This window comes from Drosophila innubila (assembly GCF_004354385.1).
Source record: "Drosophila innubila isolate TH190305 chromosome 3L unlocalized genomic scaffold, UK_Dinn_1.0 0_D_3L, whole genome shotgun sequence".
Classification (NCBI taxonomy): Eukaryota; Metazoa; Arthropoda; class Insecta; order Diptera; family Drosophilidae; genus Drosophila; species Drosophila innubila.
The window spans coordinates 24,799,792-24,814,040 of NW_022995376.1; the positions used below are offsets into that span (position 1 = coordinate 24,799,792).

At 38.8% G+C, this 14,249-nt stretch overlaps 2 protein-coding genes across 2 annotated transcripts; one reads left to right on the forward strand and one right to left on the reverse strand.

Moving 5' to 3' along the window:
- LOC117789195 (DC-STAMP domain-containing protein 2-like) lies at window positions 1-1,971 on the forward strand. Its single transcript, XM_034628278.1, has 8 exons — window positions 1-234; window positions 285-652; window positions 713-881; window positions 954-1,262; window positions 1,320-1,425; window positions 1,476-1,544; window positions 1,599-1,736; window positions 1,805-1,971. Exons 1-8 carry the CDS (start codon window positions 36-38, stop codon window positions 1,920-1,922), a joined length of 1,476 nt encoding a protein of 491 aa, XP_034484169.1. The 5' UTR covers window positions 1-35; the 3' UTR covers window positions 1,923-1,971.
- A 3,035-nt stretch (window positions 1,972-5,006) lies between these two features.
- On the reverse strand, window positions 5,007-8,348 carry LOC117789194 (WD repeat-containing protein 78). The gene is made up of 5 exons (XM_034628277.1): window positions 8,042-8,348; window positions 7,764-7,988; window positions 5,607-7,051; window positions 5,333-5,545; window positions 5,007-5,275 (listed from the first exon to the last, which is right to left on the reverse strand). The coding sequence occupies exons 1-5, from the start codon at window positions 8,210-8,212 to the stop codon at window positions 5,062-5,064; spliced, it is 2,268 nt and encodes a 755-aa protein (XP_034484168.1). The 5' UTR covers window positions 8,213-8,348; the 3' UTR covers window positions 5,007-5,061.
- Between the last annotated feature and the right edge of the window lie 5,901 nt (window positions 8,349-14,249).

A 14,249-nucleotide genomic window follows, 5' to 3' on the forward strand; every position in this document is an offset into this window, starting at 1 on the left:
GGTTGAGGCATCAACAGAATTTCTTTGAAAATCAAATGGGCACACCCTATGATCGTTGCATGGGCGCGGGGAGTATAAGTGTGCAGGAGTGTCAGGCCAAGTTTGAAGGGAACAAATCTACCTGTAATATTGAACAGCGTTTCGATTGGTTCTGCTCAAATCTCAAGAATTTGGCGAGCTTCTTTGATCCTAATATGCAACAGCAACAGGAGATTGCCGAGCAGATGTTTACACGTAACGATTAGTTAGATTCTCTGATCTTTATTAAACTTATTCTTTTTAAGGTCCCTTGGAAAGCTTTGATAAGATCAGATCTATTTTTGAGGTTAGCATTACCTTCGATCATAAACAGAAATCAGCTGAAGATGGCGATAAATCGATAAATGATATCGATCTACAGATTGGCCACCAGCTTGATTTGGAAATGAAAAATATTATGATGACATACATTTGGCTGGGAGTTGTGATCTTTGTGGTGATGATCATGATCTTTCTTGCAGCTTTATACTTCCGCATAAATTATTTGGACTGCGAGAACTTTAGGAATATCTATTTGACCAAGGAATTCTATGATTACAATGACCAGGAATATACCAAGTTGGGTTACAGTGCTCTTCCCATGCGACCCACTGAAAGGTACAAATATGTTAAGGTAAATAAAGAGTTTTAGCTATTGGGTAATTATTTTTATATAGATAATTGTGGTTCTTAGCTTTTTTCCTGTCGTTATTTACCAGTTGAGGTGGCAATCGTACAAAGCTCTTTGGTTTTTCTGGTCATCACGAGCTTGCAAATTTTTATCATCTGCTTTGTGGACTTGAGTCTATTCTGGATGTTGGCCATTATGTCGTATCATTCACATCAGACAGCGGAGCTACAACGTGAGTGAGACTTCCATTTTATTAAGCTCCTATCTATATATTGTATTGATATGTATTATTATTATTATGTAGCTCCCCAGTATACAAAGATCCATGTTGAAGGCGGTGGAATGATTGGTTATATTTTACGAGGTTTGGTAAAAGCCTTTGAACCTCTTTCTAAGAATTTATTTGTGGACATTCAACATTGTCTGCCTCTACCGGGACCACCGAAGTATCTGCGGTATTGGGAGATTATGATGATCTGTTTATTTGCCTGGATTTTATTGATCACCGAACCGTATTTTCTTCGTGCACGTCATCTGATCATGTCCCAATTCTATCCCGGTAATGCTAGGAAGCGTGCAGAATATTTGCATGGACGTCTCCTGCTTGAAAGAGGTAGAATTGGTTTAAGAACATTGCATATATTTATTACTATTTGTTTTCCCCTTATAGAGATTTTTATATTGGAGTCGAGGCGTAAAGCCAGGGCCATAAATGTCTATGACTCTGAAAATGTGGGTCTCCAGAGCTTTCAGTGGTTTCATGCGTGTCTTTACTGGTAAGTTCTTAATCTTCCGGTATTATCTATAATTGTCAAGTCTTTTTTAGGATATCCTGCGGTTGTTTTGGAGCCAGAAAGTATAAAACTTGCATTATTTGCCATGCAAATATAAATATGTAAGATATGACTAAAGTTTACAATTAATTTTAATTTAAACGTTGTTTTTCCAGTACTGAAGCAGTTAAATGTGAGACACCGAAGTGCAGAGGGGTCTTTTGTCAGACGTGCTTTATAGAGTCCAACTGTCATTGCATTTTGTGCAATCCTCCAACTGTTTATGGAGACTACACCTCTTATTCCGAAATTGAGTAAGTTCAAGATTTGATCACAGTAATTTTTGACAATTTTAATAGATGAACATTATTTTTAATTTTAGCGATTCTTCTGATGATCCAGAGAGTATTCCATATCGTCCACATAATATATCTTGTTCTGCACCCAAACCCGAACCGCGCAATACTGCTCCAGATGAATGGGAAGGTGAAGTATTTTAATACATAGTTTTGTTGATATAATTCATTTTTATATTGACTAGATGATTGAAAATAAACGCTTACATTTAATGCTTATGAATACAGCAGTTTTAATTGATATTTGAAATGTGTATTTTAATCAAGACAATATAATATTTATATTTAGTAAATAATGTTTACCAATTCACTCTTTGATGCATTATTGTTCTAGAACTATAAACGCAACACTAGGTAAAATATTATAATGGAAATCGATGTAATTACATAAAAATCTGATCATGATCATGATGGGCAAGAAAATTAAGTGGAGGCCCAAACATAAACGTAAATTAAACTAACTCATTTCTGTTAACATCTTTAGTCGATACCTTATATTTATTGGGCAAAAAAGTACCTTGTCAATTTAATTTACTTAACAATTAATTTCAGATTTCAATAATAAGTTTTAAACAATTAACATATACTGTTTTCTAAATTCCCTATGCTGCTGTCAGTAGCAAATTTGCATTTTAAAAATAATATTTGTCCCAAATATCAAGTGGAATACCTAAGTCTTAAGCAATCAAGCAATATTCTTGTACATGGCAACCTTTTTGTTTGTCAATATGTCTGACAAATTAAAAATTTCTCTATATTTTATATGCTTCTATCAATAGTGCCACAGCTGAAATTCATACTTAACAACCTTCGATCATTGAATTCAATTCTATAGGAAGTTACAAATTGGGGGTTAAGAGTGCCTTCCCCCCTCTGACTACGCCCTTGCAGTGCCTTATGAGCTTTCTTTATGAGCTCTATTTCTTTTTGCATCACCATCATCACCTTTCCCCAACGGCGTTTAGAAGGAGGAGGAGACCTGTTTTTCCACCGGCTGCTCCAAGCTATACTTGGCGATGGGAATCTTAACAATTCTGATGAATCGCAGCTTTTATTGGTAAAAATGGCATTGCGTCGTCATTCTCGTTCTGGTTGACATTGTCATGGCCATATCAGCTACTGTAAGCTCGTTTGTTTCCTTGTCATCTCTGGCGATAAACACGATAATGACGATGACGATGATGATGAGCATCTTTCAACATCGACCGTTGGGCAATAACACTTTGTTTTCAATTTGTGCTACTGCCTCAAGTCTGCAGCCTCCCCTCCAGTCTGCGGTGTCCCGCCCCCAGTCTCTTTTCTCCTGCTTACACTTCTCTTCTTTGGAGTCTCTCTCTCCGTCTCTCTGTCTGGTTATTCTCTTGGCATTGTGGGCATTGCTTGGCGCACATGTGGGCTACAATTAAATGTTCATTAAATGCGACAACCACGACAAGCCTGAGATTGTTTCTCAACAATTAATGCTGTTGATGCTGAGGTTGAGACTTAAACTGAGACCTGGACAAGGATTCTCTTGCTTGCTTCTACTGATGATGACATCCAGCGGCGTTTGTTTATTCTTTTTTCCCTTTTTTTTTTTGGTCTCTTTTTGTCTGCTTTTCGCCTGGAATGTGCTGTGTAATTTACAGCCGTCTTATGTGGTCCCTCCTCCCTTCCTAAGCTGCACCTTCTTCATTTTATTTATGAGCCACAAATTTTGACATTTATTTCTATTTCTTAAGTTGGCCCTAAACTGTAACAAGCCGTTCATCTGGGCTTTTAACATTACCTGAAACCGTTTGATCAGGGCTCACTTTCTTTGCGTTTTTATGGCTGTTTAATAAATTCTCTTTGTGGCTTCTTTCATCTTGTATGCTAATGTGTACACAAGTGTTTATTTGTTATTTAACACCCGCTGCTCCGACCAATCCACACAGACCCTCAAGATTGACCACCATCGGCGGCACGGTTGACATTTAAACCACACACAGATCGGAGAAAAGGGAACTCAGAACAGAGAACAGAGAACTCAGAACCCTTGAGCAGGGTCATCTTCATATTTGCCGAATCGCTTATTTGATTTGGTTTCGTTTCGTTTCTGTTCTTTTCGGGCAGAGATACGAGTAATAATCAGCCGTGGATTGTGTTACCTGTTTGCATTCGGAAATTTGAGCTGTCACTGAGGAACCGATCCCAACCATCGAGTGATCCAATTGCCATTCCGTTATAAACCCATGCTTATGGGCGTAAATAAGTAGCGGATATTTGCAGAAGCTTTCTGAGGTTAGACTAAGTCATTGAACCCTTTGAATCGCATATCTTAACTTGGGATTTTTCTGTGGTTCAAGTTCAGTCTAAAGGAAGTCGCCTTCCTTATACTTGAGTGGATTCTTTACTTGTTGAGCCTAAAAACAGGGTTTAAACTGGCGATTCTCTCTACATCCCCCTCTTTGGCTCTCTGTCGTCATTTTACCTTCCTTAAAAAACTTTCAAATAGCCATGCTGACCTACGACTGTTATTTAGGAACTTCTTCTTGAATTTTTGCTGTTTATTTTCTTTAAGCGGACTTAGAGATCTGTTGTTTTTCCAACAATCCTTTCAATATCTATACCCGTTACTTAAAAAATAAATAAAAGGGTATATTGTGTTCGTTGGAATGTATGAAAGAGGCATCTCCGACCCCATAAAGTATATATATTCTTGATCAGCATTAACAGCCGAGTCGATATAGGCATGTGTGTCCGTCCGTCTGTCTGTCTGTCCGTCCGTCCGTGTGAGCACCTAGATCGAAGAGCTTATAAGAGATAAATATACCTAATTTGGCACTAAGATTTCTATAGACCGCACGCAGGTCAAGTTTGTTTTAAATTTTTGACACGCGCCCGCCGCCCCCGAAAACCTCGAAAAGCAACCACACCCACAGTTTTCAAGATAATACAGTTTTTATGGTAATTGACGTTATCTATCAATATAATCTATAATTTCACTTAACCGCAGCAAGATCGGACAAGTACAACGGGCGTAATAGCTAACCAAATTTATTAATAAAGTTATTATTTCAATAAAATCACTTTAAAGTATGCAGTAGTTTTTAATAGGCAGTAATTTCTTTAAAGTAAATTTAAGTAATCTTTTAAATAAATTAAAATAAGTAACGGGTATCCTATGGTCCCTATACATACGAGTTTTTTTGTCTCATTACTTTTCATTTTTCATTTTTGTCTTCCAAATTTAGAAGATACAGTTGCTTTATTTATTATCTTTAAACTAAATGTCTGAAAAAATATTTTTAAATCAAATTCTTTATGGTTTCATGCACACCTTATTGGGATAGCCAAAGAAACCGATGCTCTTGAGCTCGATGAACAGTTCCTGATCATTTCCCATGGACTTGTATATGGCCTTCTCCAGTTCATCATATTGGAAATGTGGTGGAAAGGGCATATCATTAAGGGCCTGGAACAAGGCATTGCCACGTTCATTGCCCACCACCAAAGTGGTGCCACTATTAGAGAATCTGCAAAGAATTAAATTGAGTAAAATTAATTGACACTACTTAGATAATATTTTCTACTGGGCAACAGTATTGTAGGAAGAATCCATTTCGTGTTTTCCCATTGGCTTTAGAATGTTGCGTCGTATATCCCAGATGCTAACCGATTCCCGATTCATAGATACTATAACTGTGGAGTGAGTAGGACTCCAATTGGCCCAATGGACGGGTTGAAAATCATCCAGGAGTTCGATGAGGGGACGTGTAATGCCATCGATCCAAATGCGAACGTACCTAAGGAATCGAGGAGTAAATCAGTCAGTAAATCAGCAGCTGAGGCTCTAAAGAAATCTACCAATCGTTGCCACAGGTGAGGAATAGTTTTGGGGACCAGGGCGAAAACTCCATGACATTAACACCGCCATCATGGCACTTGAGTACCTCCAAATACTGATGTTGATAGTTAATAGAGCACTTGTGAATACAACCCTCATCGGTGAGAATATAGTAAATGTCTTTGTGTACTGGATGCGTGGTAATGTAGAGTCCCTGGGGATGCCTGTTGGACTCTATAACTGTGGTGGGAGATAGCGGCACTCTGATACCCTCGGGATGCCCCTCTATGCGCTCCAAGGTCATCTGAGTGAATCCCAACAAATAGGGAGTCTTTGTTAAGCCGAAACGTGTAACGGATCCATCCTGGGACAGGCTAAGGAAAGGATCAACCTCATTGGCATCACTATCGGTGACCTGTTTGAGCCAACGAATGGCGACAACAGGTGCACAGCTCGGCGAGGTGCTACGCTGAGAGACCGCAATGGTGGGAGTGTTGACAAACGACACATCTCGCACCTCAACACTGCCATCGTACAGCCCGATGGCGATAAGGGAGGGCAGATAGGGAGAGAAGCAAATTGCTGTCACTGGAATATTGTAATAATACGCACGCTCCGGTTCTCCAGGATTCTTAATGCTCCACACATAGACGTCTCCACTCATGGGCACATGCTGTGAGGAGAAGGAGAAGAGTCCATAGGAAATGGCCAAAATATCGCTGTTACTAGTGCAGAAACTAATGTCGCTGATCGCTTTTCTCTCATCATTACTGGGCACTGGAATCAGTCGGAAAAGCACCTTCAACGAGTACTTGTACTGAGCGTCCGTGGAACAGCGATCGACCTGTCGGAAGTTACGGAAGCGTTGCATCCCTGCCTTGTAGAGGTTGCTGGAGAGTGTACGGCCCACATACAGTAGAGCCGTCTTGAAGGTTTCACTCCGAAACAGCTGATGTGCCATGTTCTTGGCTTTCTCCCGTTCCCTGGCCTCCTCCTCCTCAAAGTAAGCGGTAGCTGCCGCATCCATTTGAGTTTCCTCTTCAGCAGTACCTTTCGACAGACTGTGCATGGTGCTGTACCGACTCTTCTTCTGCTCTACACCCTCTAGGGTATCGTACATCTCAAAGTTGGATACATATGATCCCACTGTGGCATAGTCCACATATATGGTATTCACGGCGCGACTGTTGGTCAACACGATCGTTGTCTGGGCATCATTATCGGATCGACGACGAACTTTACCCTTGCCCACCGTTAGATAATCATACTGTCGATTATCTGCCTCGACTTGATCCCCCTGTGGTGTGCCCTTGGCCACTGTGGTGCTGATCTGGTTGAAGATCTTGAAAAACTCCGATTTGCGCAGTGTGATCTTGACATAGGACTTCTTGAAAGACTGTGGCAAGTGCTCCTCCGGCTTTTCCTCATACTTATTCGGATTAAATATGATTGTTTCATACATGATCTAGTGAAAGATGAAAAGGAACAAGAATTGAGATAAAGTCAAGGAACAAAATACTGGATAATTATCTGTTATAGATCCGAGCACGCTCGACAGTAGAATACCCTGTGCCCAAACATTCTGCACTAAAAGTTGATTTAAAACCGATTACTCCTATGAGAGCTATATGATATATTCAACCGATTTGTACAAAGACAAGTTAAGTGCTTATTCTATTAAAACTTAATTTCGACTGAGAGTCTCTATGGCAGCTATATGATATAGTTGACCGATTTGAACCAAATTTGGTCAGAATGTATAATTCCACCTCCTATGCATATTCTATCAGTTTGATTAAGATGTCTAAAGAAAAAAACTTTTTCATACTAAAACTTCATTTTCGACATATGGCAGCTATATAATATAGTGGTCCAAAACAAACTTGATCTGCGTATGATATCCAGGAACCTTCATACCAAGTTTGAAGTCTCTAGTAGTCCCTTTTATTGTTTATGAGATCGACACGTTCTAACAGACAGACAGACAGACAGACGGACATGGCTCAATCGACTCGTCTGTTGATCCAGATCATATATATTTTGGGGGGTCTGCCACGCCCCCTTCTGTCTGTTGCCAAGCACATTATACCCTTTTTTGGCAATTTTTAGTGAACACAGGGTACAAAAATTTAGTAACGGATACATAACAGACAATTACCAAACGCTGTAATCCTTACTCCACTGATGAGCTCATCAATGGACTGCTTATTGCCCCCCACTCCGCCTCGCATGCTCTGACGTGTACGAGATCGGGTAGCACTACTTCTGGAGTGCATTAAATGCATATTGGTCATCTCATGTTTTAGGTGCACATTGAAAGTTAGAAACTGGTCGGCATATGGAAAATCTGGTATATAATTGGGTGTCAGGTCGATTTCTTCCCCATCAATATTCTCCGTCACCTAAAAAGATTCCGATTAGCTAAGATTGGTATCGATTAAAAAAATGTATCAACCTTGAACTGCTGACGATATTCAAGATCAGCCATTATCTCCTGGGCATAAGAATGAAGTTCAGGTTTCTTTTCCTTATTTCTCTTATCTTTCAAATCGGGTATCTCTTCGGTGACTATCACCGATTTCTTCGCCGATTTACGCTGTTCGATTTCATCCTTTTTCTGGTCCATTTTTTTATTTGCTGTGGAGTCGTTTATGTGAAGAAAATCTTTACAAATTTTCCTTTTCCTATAGAAGTATTTCTCAAAGAAATTTAGTAATGTGAATTTTCAGTTCTATAAAATCATAAATCCCATTCTAATTTTGGAAATTATAGTAGAAATGTGCGTGTTTCCCATTTTTAAGGCGTTGCTCTTCAATCTTGTGTTAATTAGCCATCTGTATATTTGTAATTTTTAATTAAATCTCATGGAGCTCCAGCTCATTAGTTCGTTTGTTTTGGTCTGCTTATCGGCATCGGCTCACGTGCCGTTCCCTTGGCTATTCGCATCCGCATTCGAGTCCTTGTGAATTTCCCCAGCATCGTTCGTTGTCAGATAAAACGCAGATAAAGTTAACACTATGCTCTGGCCAACAACCACCACAACAACCCAGCCGAAGGACGAAGGACGCAGCTTTACGGGAATCGCAAATGCGTTTCAGTAACAGTTGAACTCGCGTGCCGTGCAAAACATTACCGGAGTTCGTAAATTCCCGGCTCGACTGTTTAATATTGCTTCACTTTCGTCGTAGAGTTGTACGCTTCCGGTTTGTTGGCGATAAAAAAGTGAATTTGCATGCGTGTATCTTAGAGATACAAGCACTCGCATCTACATGTGGTCTAATTGATTTGGTGTTAGACATTAGATATATTACCCTCGGTCTCACACTTGGTCTCTACAAATATCAATTGCCAATAGCTAATTACGAGCATGTCCGTTGCTCAACAACAAGAAACAGCAACAACAACAACAACAAAAACAACGCGATTGCCATCAATGGACTGCCAAAGTGAAAATCGAGTACCAGAAAACTCAATTAGGAATGTTGCAAAAACACAGACATCGTCGCCGATACTACCGCTAACCAAACCGCAGTCAGCAAAGGCAACAGCAGCAGCAGCAGCAACAGCAACAGCAGCAACAAAACCAACAACAGTGGCAACTTCAGCTTTAACTGCGGCCAAACAGCAGCCACAGACGCAGTACGTCATAAATTCAGCGCCAATGCACGCGAAGGCGACCACCGCGGGAATCATCACCGGAGGCACGCTACATCTGCATCGGGTGAAAAGTGCGCAGGTACGTGAAATGTGACGTTAATTGAAAGTTAACCAACTCACAGTCCCCAACACCCGCACCCTCACGCAAATGCAGATACAATGCCCGTATTCACATTTAGACATATACGTGTATGTGAAGATATTGGTGCGACGCGAGGTGTGCTCCACAAAACACTTGGCAGTGATACAGATATATATTCACAAATTGTAGATCTCTGATTTGGGTGTAGTCTATAATAAATGTACATAGGAAAAGCATGGAAATAGGGATATGAGTAGCAACAGAAAAAAATTGAGATGAAAAAAGAATTATAAATGGAAATAGGACAGAAAAAATATAATATTAATAACCATTTTTAATAAAAAGAAAATTTAAAATAATATTCATAATATAATTTTTAAACAAAAAAGCTTATTTTGAAGATTATTCCATTTAGATAAAATTTTTTCCGTTTTCAGCATACTTTATCTAAAAAATGCATATCTGAAGATTACACATTCAAAAACGTTATTTATTTTGGCCTAAATTTTCCATAAACAAAACGATAGCTATCATTGTCTTAAATATGTACATTAGACCAGTGTTGCCAGAATATTGTGGGCTAAAATTGCTAAATTGAAAAAAAGTTGCATATAATGGTTGCATATACTTAAATAGCGCAAAAAAAAATGTATAATTTTTTGAACAGATTTAGAGCTAAGGATATAATTCGTGCATTTAACATAAAATGTTTATTAAATTATTTTATATCAACAACAATGATATTTTGACAATGTCAATATCAATATCTAAATATTTATCAAGTTCTGAAATAATTTGAAAAAAAATTTGTTACTGTTTTCACGCAAACATCTCTGACAAAACATTGTGATGTTAATATACTATAGTTCTTCCATTTGACTAAATGGATTTTCTCATAGCATTTTATTTAATTCGCCAGCTCTGTAGTTATACATTTTCTAAATCTAGAAATAAAAATAAAAATGGCAGTGGCTAATTCATTTTATTAAAATTGCTAGATTTCCAGCTAATATATTATAAATTTTTCTAGCTTTTGCAATTAAAAAGTGCTAAATCTAGCAATAGAATTGGTAAAATGGCAAATGGAATGAAATAATTTAAATGTGAAATTAGTTCATTTCATATGTAGGAAAACATATAATATTTGTTGTTATAATGTTCAAGAAAATGCCAATTGTTTGTTATTTTACCTGCCCTCGCCACATGATGTCCAAGCTAGCGAGGACATTGCGAGAGTGAATACAAAAGCCAAGGCTCAAGCACAATGGCTCCACAGAGATGGTAGATATATACACGTGATAGATATATTCGTACTCGTATCTGGGAGTACTCGTGCTTGTGTAGATACAGATACAATACCTAACCACATTGTAGGGTGCGTAACGTAAATTGGTGAATGCTTGTTTTTTTTTCTTGTTGTCGTATTTTGCCGGCAAAAAGCGAATAGCACCGGCTGCGGTTGCCCTCCCCTCCCCTCTGTCAGTCTCCCTCTTTTGGTTTTCAACTGGCCAGGTCTCAATGGAGCTTGCCGCATGCGTGCTGTGAGCCTGCGCTGGATACAGATCCAGATACAGTGGATACAGTGAGAGGTTGGCAGTCAGCGTCATTGCCATGTTATGTAAACACAGCTTCAATAGAATAGAGGAGAGAAGAAAGAGAAGGAAGAGGTAGGATATGATGATGACGAAAGCAAAAGCCAGATGACGATGATGATGATGGTGGTTCATGGTGTGGGCTGCTTCTGTGGATGGCTGTCAAAGTCACGTCATTCATCAGATGCGCTGCGATGCGAAATAAATTTGTTGACGCCATTCAAAGCGTATCTATTGAGGGGAAAGGGGCAGAGTGTGTGTGTGCGTGTGTGTGTGTGGTGTCTGGTTTATTGGGTGGTCCAAATCAAGCTACTGTTGAGGCCACATTTGCATTTCTTGGTCGTGCTGCACTTGAGTTGTCCGCATAACTAATGTGCCTCTATTGGCCACTTGGCGTTGACTTTAAGTTATGCTAAAATGTCCTGACTTTGCTGCCACTTGGAGTGGGTTGTAAGTTATGTCAAGTTGTCCTGACTTTACTTCCTTAAGACTGCTAACAAATAACGCACTCTTTTTTATTATGCTTTTGAAGTTTTTCCTGGCGCTTTCCCTCGTCCCCGTCCTCGTCAGCTTCCCAAGGGCATTGGGTGGTGGGTTTTCTTTCCTTTTTATTTTTTGGCTGCTTGTTTATATTTGCTTTCAATTTTATCCCTGACATCGTTTGCATCCTTTTGTTTGAGCTTTCGATCAGGACACTTTTTATGTTAGAGTAGTTTCAGCCTGCCATCGTCCTTGCCGGGCTGCGAGTCCTCTCAGCCGACAGCCTTGCACTTGCCCGCAATTGAACTTCACTTGGGGTTGTTCCGACCCACAGTTACGACTACCACCCACATTTCTCTGCAATCCACATCGCAGTTGCTCCCATTCAGCGTTTGGCATCCCTCGCTGAATTTATCTGAGAGCAGTTCTCTCTCTTTCGCTCTTTCTCTCTCTATGAGTTATTTGCTCCCTTGACTTTGGCCTTAGACTCAGCCAGAGTTGTTTATCCTTTCGACTCTGGACTCGTCTTTCATCTTGCTCTCCAGTCGTGTTTGGTTTTCTCTCGAGGGGTTAATCAACCTTCGTCCTGCAACTGCAACTGATGCCTGAAGATGCTTACAATTTAAGTTTGTTCTGGAACAAAGGACCAAACAATTGAACTTATGATATGAACTTGCCTTCGGAGAACCATAAAAGTTAGTTTCCAAGTAAATTTATGACTATGATATTACTTGTTACACAGCAAGTAGCTGAAGTTGTCAGTGAGTCCTTAGTTTTAAGTTCTTAGTCCTTTGTCAATTGGAATTTCATTGTTACTCAGCGGGATAACAAACATAATAAGAAATATTGCTAAATATATATCTCATAGTTTATTAAATAAAATAGAGATTTAATAGCTATTAGAAAACAAATAAACATAACTAGTCGAGACCCCAAACATAGGAATACCCGTTACATACTTTTAGGAACTTGTATTGTTTTAATTAACTATTACTTTAAATAGTCATTACTGACAGATGCTGATCAAGAAAATATATACTTTATATATACTTATAGTTTTTCCAGATGGACTTGACTTGTTTTTATATTTAAATCTTTAAGCTAGTCGCTATATTAAATCTTATTCAGCTTATTATTTATTCCCCAATATTTGCAGTAATCTTGAGAATTAAGATACATGTATTTATATAACATTTAATGCACAGATGTTGTGTATCTACATGTGTATACAGATACTTTTATGTTATGATCTTTGTGTACGTTCAATGCCAAAATTTAAAGTGAAACAGCGTCAAATGCATTTTGTTGAACGGTCATTGAGCTTCAAGTGTCGCTGTTGGCCAAGCAAAATTCCATTGCAAATAATTCAAATCCAAATCTGAAGTCCACTTCAGACTGGCAAACATTTCGGGGTCGTAAATTGAAATGCATGTAAGCAGATTTGCAGTTGGCATCACAGTGGCAGTTGTCCAGACACGCCCCCCGCCCCCCGCTCCACGCACTCAACTTGCCACGCCCCGGCAGCCCGCCTCACCCTCCTCCTTGCCACATGTGGCGCTAATGGAAGCTCGCGACGCGCTTGGCGCCAACATATTTTGCTGTCGCATTGAAATTATGAGCGCTGGCTGCGAAAATTTGCATAAAGTCAACAATAAACAGAAAGAGAGAGAGAGAGAGAAAAACAACAAATCTCAGAGAATGCAATAAAGAAAGAAAGAAGGAAATAAAGAAAGTGGAAAGCGTAGAAGTGAAGAACTGATGTGTACGTGTTGGAAATTCCTTAATTTATAGAGAGAGAAAAAATATGTTGTTACCTGGCGGCTTTTCCTTAACTGCGACTGCAAACAATTTTCCCCACGTCATGTGAAATGTATCTATGTATGCATATATCCAAAAAATTGTTGAAAAATGTTGATTACGTGAGGCACTTTGAAGAATTTCAGTAACTTTTAAGCGGCGACAACATTTGATTACATAATTTTCGGTTGTTCTTTTAATATGCAATTGAAAAATGGGAAAATTGTTTTCCCACTGGATAGGAACAGCGCCGTCAGCGTCCATTTAACTCAGCTGCCATAAATATTGCGCGGACTGGGAAAACTGTTTGGGAAATGCCGCTGGATGCGCTAATCAGCGCTGTCAAGCGTTGCCAAGAGATGCAGTTGACACACATACAGCTACAGATGCAGATGCAAAGATACAAATGCAGATGCAGATACAGATATATATCTATAAAAGTTTATACGTAACTGCAGATATTTTACACTGAAAAAATTACTAACTTCTAAAATCATGAACACTCATCTTAAATATTTTGTTCTTAAAATAAGACATTTTTAAAACCACATTACTAATACTAAGAATATTAATCTTAAAGCATCACAGTTCTATATACAAAAATAAAAATCTTAAATTGTCATATTTTGGTTGACGACATTAGTGACCCATGGCGGTCTGGTTAGAGTCGCCTATTCACTCTTTATAAGATAAAACACACAGTCAAATAACATTTATAAAATTACAAAGCAAGAATGCAACGTATGTGTTTTAAAATAAAACAATAAAAGTATTATAAATTACAAAATTCTCCTTATTTTTTTATTTCTTGACTTCTTGACTCGACGCATTCTTAAACCGAAATTCTTAGTTTTGAGACCAAAATCTTGATTTGAGAACATCTTTTTTGTCAGTGTAGTGCTTGGCAAATTGTCGAGCAGCATCTTTGTCACATCTTTGGTTGCTCCACAAAAATATCTCACGCATTCTTTCGGCGACTTTTTTAATTAATTTATGCAGTTGCCCCGAGATTTTCCAGTGCAGATTAAAGTCGATGGGGGCATTTAATAAATTGC